We start from the raw sequence: 7,661 nt of genomic DNA, 5'->3' as shown, positions 1-7,661 counted from the left end.
TGACCAAAATTATTTCTTCAGGAACTCAAAGTTCAGTATGTTATGCAGGGGTAAATTATTCCACTTATAACATCCAAGACTTCCAAAGTGAGCAAACAGGATAGTCAGTAATGGGTGTAACAGGAAGCCACACTGAAAGCAGTGTCTGTTTCTTTCAACAACCATCAGTACACTTATGGCAGTAAAACACAAACTGTAATAAAAAGTACTAGGCAAGGATTCAAAATAAATTTCTTTATTTCAAAATAGTGTTTAATATCAAATGATCCAGTTAACAGAAAGGTCATAGAGCAAGTAACAAGCTTTTTTATAAAAAAAATATATATATGGAAGAATTCACAATTCCGTATTAACTGAGGACCTCTGTCTTCGTTAAATGGACAGATTAGATGACGAGAAAATTGTTACTTTAACTGCACTTTTGCACTGCTTAACTTTTAATCATAGATGGTTCCCAAAAGGTTGGCTCCAGAAAGGCTAAGTGATGGAAGAATTTTAAGAAACTAAACATCGAAAAAAGTTTCTTAAAACTATTCACTAATGTGCTCTCCTGTGGAGATAAATATTACACACCATTAATATTTCTATGACACATAGTAGCAGGATATATTTAGCATGTCAAACAATTCACACAATTTTTTATTTTTGGAATTAAAAAAGTGCTAATAATCATATGATAACTCCCAATCATTTGAAGGCTTTATATGTCCCAAGGTAGAAAACTTCCACTATTGAGTATTTTGCACTTGAAGACTGCATAAAGAAGTGCTATAGTGGAGTAGTTAGAAATTTTAACAACAAAATAGATGCAACCCTTGCATTTCCTTTAATACTGAAATCACATTCTAGGAGGAGGAGTTCAGTACAGTTCCCATAATTTTCATATTTGAACTAACAGTGTGACACTAGTTCTGCTCATGAAGTGTTCTATAAGGTAAAAAGAACTACAAATAGACTATCAAAGGTGATGAAAACACAGTACGAACAGATATGTACAGTAATTCATTTTTGAAGAGCGATACTGGATTCTCCTTAAATATTCTTGGATTAATTAAAGCTTGATACATAATAACTTTGGGGGGGGGGAGGAGTCAAAGCCATATAATAATGGTTGCAGCATACAAAAAACAAAAGTTCCAAAACAGAAATGCTCATTTCACTAAATGTGCTCCAATAGAGTTTTTGGTTGTTGGTTTGTCTGGCGACACTGAATACCTACGTCAAAGACTGGGGTAACCTTGATCAGGGCAGTGTATATCACTCTCTATTTGCCAATTCTGCAACAGCAAAAGCTGGCCAATGTACCACATGTCCATCTTGTTCCCCATGGTATCCTCCTTTCCCAGTTGCCCTCTGGGCACCACCATTCAATCTATGTGCTACTTCTGTCTTTAGGTATGCTCCTTACTTTTAGGAGGCATAACTGAGTCCCCCTCTGCCTTAACCCGCAGCTTACTGGTCTACTCAATTTGTTTGTTCTAAAAAATTCCGTTTCTAAAACATCCATGAAATCATGCCACTATAAAAATAACATTTTACTGACATTTTCTCTCTCTCTGAAGTACAATGGAGGAAAGATCAGAATCCAATCCTACAGTTGCAGCAGCAACAAAAGAGAAAAGGGGAAAGCTACCAGAGGAGGAGAGAAAGGCACTCCTTCTGCATTATCAAATCAAATGTATTGAGAAGCAAGCAGGTAGCTCCATAGAATACCCAAGTATATTCTTAACATTTTCTTTTCCAGTAACAACTCAGTAGTAAGCATTGGTAAATCAGTGTTTGAAGTTCAGGCTTAACTTTTCATTTTCCTGGAATTTTTATTTGCCACACACATGGGTCATTTGTTACAATAAAAGGAATGGTTGCCACTGTGTTTGGATCAAGAAAGCATAACCTACAGACAAAGGTCAAACATTACCAAACCAACAGGCCATTGGGAAATTTGGACTTACGAAGAAAAATCAGGTTAACCAGGTAGCTGAATTAAACTGAATTAATGAGTCACATAAAAACTCTTGGAAGTCACAGTAAATTAGCACCAGTGTATGGAAATCTGGAAGTCGGTCAATGCACTGGGTTAGATTTCAATTATGCCATGAGAACCATTTAGGGCAAATTTAATTTCCAAAGTGTGCTGTTCACTCCTAAACGTTTACTACAAAGCTGCTACTTTTAAGATACAATAGTATGATATTCCTTCTTTAAATAACTTCAAATACTTTATCAAACAATCACACAACATTTTAAAACTTAAAAACATCAGCTTTATTAATCAATTCATTGGGAAGCATTTCCTGTGTAGGAAGTCTTACCCAGTTCCCCTTTATTCTTAACATGACTGCTGTGTGAAACATCAACATTTCTGCATTTGGTGTCTTAAATAAAAATACCAAAAAAAAAATTATGCACAAGACTTGGAGGATGGGGGCAAAAGGAAACACACGGCACTTCCTTGAATTGTCATCACACTTCCAATTAGTTTTTCTTAAATACAGAGAAGTCACACTTTGCACATCTAACTTGTGCCAGGAAATTTGCACACATTTAACTTTTGCCAGGAAAGCCTGGTGTGAAAAGAACATTTAAGCTCTCAGGCTTGCTTACTGGACTCTGGGAAGCTCTTACGAGATCTTGGATGACCCCACAAGAGCTTCTCAGAGTTTTGTAAGCAAATTTGAGAGTTTAAAATCTCTCCTCCTTGCATGGGAGGCAAAACACACTCAGTGCATCAGCTTCAGAAATGTAGGGATGCACACAAGTGTGGTTCCATGACTATGTACCTGATTTCAACTTTTCCTGGAATGTAACCTCCATGCAAGTTGTGAATCAACTGTATAGTTGTATAGTATAGTAATTTGATGGGGTGAACAACGCTTTAAAGTTGCAATTGTACTTACTGCAAAGTAAGCACCACTGATCTCAACTGGAGTTGTTTATTTAGTAGACATATATTGTAAAATATGAATCAGTTTGTTCGTGATGCACTTTAGATAAAACTTAAATTATATAAATCTACAGAGAAAATAAAATATTTGTTCACATTGCTGTTAAAACAAAAAACACAGTAAAAAGTATTTTTTTTAAAAAAAAAAGCCCATTAAAAATATTTCCCACCAAGAGATTCACTTAAGTGGAAAGCCCTCATGAAATTGTTGTTACTTTGTTCCAACTCTGCTGTTTTCTATCTCTTCTAGTAACTTGTTTGTTAGTGAAGGGGTGGTAAACTCTGTCAACCCCCTGCCTGCACACAACAGGAAACTACAAAGGGCTAAAACCCTTTTGTCTTTATCCAGGAACAACCACCAATGGTTGTTTTACCTGCGTGAGCAGGTCTTTGCACAGTCAACCACCCACTACAGAAAATTAGACCATCAAGCATTTGTTCTTATGAGTTTGCTTTTCTTCAACAATTGTTTATAAAATCAAGTTAACAGTGCAGAAAACCAGGTTGCTGCAAGAGTGTCTAAATGTGTCCTTTGAAAGCGGCTGTTGTTTTATTTCAGAGAAACACACAAAAACTTGAACCCTCTCCAGTTACGTTGTTGATGTTTTTTAAGAAAAAAGTGATAAAAAGTTATCATGATGGGAAACAAATCCCACAGCATTCCATACAAATTTCCAAACAGTCTGATGATTCACAACAGGCATCCATTATGCCACAGTCCATATCACACGGGCAGTTGCAGTCATCTCCCATTTCTTCTCCACAGCAGCAACAGCAGGCTTCTACTGGGCAGACCCCACATGACGCTTGTCCCAGGACCAGGCTACAGAGGGTGACGAATTCGCAGAACAAGCAGGACAAGATACAGTGGACACAGCAATCTTTGGAAATGTGGCACAGCATGTTGAGGGACAGAGGAAAGATAAGAGGAAATAAAAAGTTAAAATTGCATTCTAAATGCCCACTTGGGTTGAATTTTTTTTTAAAGAAGAGCAATACAAATTGAAGCTACTTTTTTTTTCTTCCCACAATACATAGCTCGCATTCCTTGATTTCTGCTTCTGTGCTGCACAAAGGTTTCATCAGCTCAGCACTGAGAGGAACAATATATACACAGTCTATAACAAATTTTAGCATAGACCAACATGTCAACAAGGTGTTGACATTGTTCTTCCATTTGATGAGACTTATTCAGCCAGTAAGCTACAAAATACAACCCCTAAGTGAATTTCATCTAGCAAACAGAGAAAAATGAGAGATAGGGTGGTTCTTCCAGACCAGTATTCTTCTGGACGTGGCATTTACACACTCAGCATAGAATCCATCCCTTTCACTCTTTTAAAAGAGATACTACTATCCCACAAGTGAATTTTTTACGTATATATTTCTAGTAATTTTTCACACCGGTTCCCAAGTCTGTTCTATGCATTTTTTAATTGCACTTAATGCAATGCTGTAAGACACAGCTATGCGCATTTTACTGTCTTAGCCATCCAGAGATTCATCTTGGGTTTAATCTAGTAATTAAATCAGCAGCAGACAACCATCCTGGATATCGGAAGGACTGTCTTCTATCAAAGGCTGCCCAAATTCTCCACTCTGCATTTAGATGGGTAGTGCCCACGGAAAGGGTTTTGTAGGTCACGACATCACCTGCACCAACGTTAATGTCTTTTCTGCATCAAACACTTTCTTTGTCTCAAGACAAGTTTTATAGCTGATATCAGACCCACCGAAAAGACAGCCAACAAGATATAGAACACAGAAAAGTTTTTGAATTTAAAATCAGTGAGGGGAAATGCAGCTTCTAAATTTCTTGTTTTGCACTGAATTCCATCCTGTCTTTTAACCACAGGATATCCTGTGGACGGGATAAGAAGCTAGCGCATAGGTGGGGAAAGGCAATGGAAATTCCATTCACTTTCAAAATCAAACTCTATAGAAAATTCAGAATTTCAGGAATTAATTATCTAGTTTATTTCACAAACTTAAAAAAAAAAAATGAGGTTGAGGAATCTGAGACGCTTGGGCTTATAAAAGGGTCATAACACTAGTCTAGTGAACACTTTGAGGTTTTTTTCTTTTGAACTGTTGAGCCCTCAGCTGTATCACAAACTGTTTTTGAAACTCCCACCGTTCAAAAAGTGTTTTTTTATGTGATATTGGATGGGTTGGGGCTGATATTTGAGAAAAATAAATCTAAAGCTTTTTGGGCTCATGGAATCAGGTTCACAGGTCTTTGAAACATGTGTGCATGCATGAGAAGGAGAGACCAGCAATCCAGGCATTACTGTACTTGAAAAATAAAATTTGACACAGGCAAGACAGCAGAGTCAAGCCTCTAAACTACATAAAGTGAACAGATCTTTTTGATTTTGGGTAGCCAGACTGTACTAAGATAAAATAGTGTCAAGTTAAACTTACAGTCTTGTAGTGAACAGTTCAGACAACTGAACAAAAATGGGTGGAAATAAGGTTTATATTTTAATTCATTAACACTGCTATCCTGTTCTTGTCTACTCAAAAGTAATCCCCACTGAGTTCAATGGGACAGAATCCCAGGAGTGCAATCCTAATTCTACCAGTCACCCTACAGAATTTACAAAGTCAGCTATATGCAGGTGCTTGTTTTGTCAAACATCTCAGAAAGTAGAACCCAGAAATTGATCCACTACAGATGTTCTTCTACCACTTTCAGGTCAAGTATAGGAGGATGAAAATGTACACGTATCCTCCTCCCCACAAGGATATTCTCAATTCTCCCTTCTTCACAGAAAGTAAGCATGAGCCACTCATACTTCCTCTATTGCCACTTTAAACAAACAAACAGCACTTTGCTTCAAAAAAATGAAATAAAGAAAATACAAAACAAAATAAAAATACACCAGTAACTTCCTGTTGCAGCTTCTTTAAAGCATCTGAAGATGGCCTTCAGGGAACATCTCTTAATATGAGCCACTGAAGATCTCTGTGAAACCCTTATTGACTTTTCTATTGGCTCCCACCTTTTAAAATTATCCTTCACTTCAGATGTAGTATGGTATGGTATATGGGATTTCTCATTTTTCCCTTCTTCTTCTTCTTAAAGAAAACAATGCACTTTGCTCTGGAAAACAGACTTTAAACATGTTATAGAAAACATGTGGCCTTTCAGATGTCATTGACCCTCAACTTCCATCAGCCTCAACCAAAATGGACAGGGCTGATGGGAGATGGAAGTCAACAACATCTAGAGGGCTAGATGTTCCCCATCATGCTATGTTTGGGTTGCCTTTTAAATGTGGTACTTTTCGTGTGGATTCTGTTTATTAGTGTATTGAGAGTTACATGCTGTGTGTTTCATTTTAATTGTTTTAGTATTTCACATTAATTTAAGCCTCTTTTGCTGTTTTTGAGAAGTAGGGAAGGAAATCTGATAAATGACTGGGAAGAATTGTGTATTTGGCCCCCCACCCTTGAAATGACGAAAATGTGTTTTTTAATTGAAGAAACTGATGTAGGAATTGTGACAATAGGGTTATTGGGAAGAACAGACAACCGCTAAAAGGCTTGCCCTCGAAATACATAAACATCATGGCTTAAGTAGCATTACTTGCATTTGTTAGCTCATTCCTACACACAATGGTCAGAAATATGCAAATAGGTTGAATGTAGCATGAAAAGAGGTTATGAGAAACAAAAAAAGGGGAAGAGCTATACTATAAGCTAGATGGTAAAATAAGAAGAGTGGTTGTGTACATTAAATGGGATTCTTTATGTGAAGAATAAATGTACCTGTAAATGACCTTCATCCAAAGCTCAGCAGATATGACATGTGAAGTGAAGCTGGGGAGTACAAGTTCAGTGAAGAGGACCAAAGCCAGATTGATGGGGATTAATTAGCTTGTTGTCATGGAGATTGTACTTGAATAAATCTAATACAATTTCCTTCCTTTTTTAATGTAAAGGATGGGCAGAGAGGAACAAACAGCTACATTGGCTTCAACACTTAAAAATAACTATATCTTATTTTTCCCCTCCATCCGGGCAGTTTGATGCAAATCAAAAAGGGGGTATTTATTTATTCCATTCAACAGGTTCTCACAGAGGCTTAGAGAGAGACACAAACAGCACAACAAATTCTTTATTGATTCTTTAAAATCAAGTTTTGTCATATGGCTGACACCCTTCTGTTTCATACAAGCCTTCCCTTACGGAAGACTCCAGCCACAGATGTGATTTATTCTTATGAAATACTCTTATTGTGTTATTGCATATCATCATTTAGTCTGTAAATAGATTAAGGAAATTCTCAATCTATTTAAAGGGCAATAAATATTTTCAAACAGAGAAATAAAATGTCAACGACATGAAGATAATGACTGTAGAAGAATGCAGACAAATAGCTACTGTAATGCAAAAATTTTTAAAAAATTGTTGGCTCAGTTTTCAGGCTTTCAAAATGAAATCTAACTTTAAAAAGGCAAAGAACATTGCATACACCTACCAACAATGAACATCATTCTGTTTATGGGGCTATCCAGAACAACTACTTTCAAAAAACCCTAGTTGCTTTCTTTTCAGCTCTGAAAAGAGCCATTGCATTCTATTTACATAAACAGACATAAGGCACTGGTCTAAATAAAGACACTTCATTCTCAGATAATTAGCAATGGCTAAGGTGGTCTATGCATGCTCAACTACACAGAAAAATGTGAAAATATAATGATTCTGATTG

At 36.7% G+C, this 7,661-nt stretch overlaps 1 protein-coding gene across 3 annotated transcripts in view; it reads right to left on the bottom strand.

The window, feature by feature from the left end:
* Positions 1–219: 219 nt before the first annotated feature.
* Positions 220–7,661, bottom strand: part of MDFIC (MyoD family inhibitor domain containing) — a 44,723-nt gene continuing 37,281 nt past the window's right edge. For all 3 annotated transcript variants that reach the window (XM_083699508.1, XM_083699507.1, XM_083699509.1), the window contains one exon: positions 220–3,825. In XM_083699508.1, the coding sequence (XP_083555634.1) occupies positions 3,578–3,825 (248 nt within the window). In that variant the 3' untranslated portion in view covers positions 220–3,577. The remainder of the gene's footprint in view (positions 3,826–7,661) is intronic.

The sequence above is a fragment of the Podarcis gaigeae genome (genome assembly GCF_964106915.1).
Source record: "Podarcis gaigeae genome assembly, chromosome: 10".
Lineage (NCBI taxonomy): Eukaryota > Metazoa > Chordata > Lepidosauria > Squamata > Lacertidae > Podarcis > Podarcis gaigeae.
This window is presented reverse-complemented; position numbering and strand designations above follow the sequence as displayed.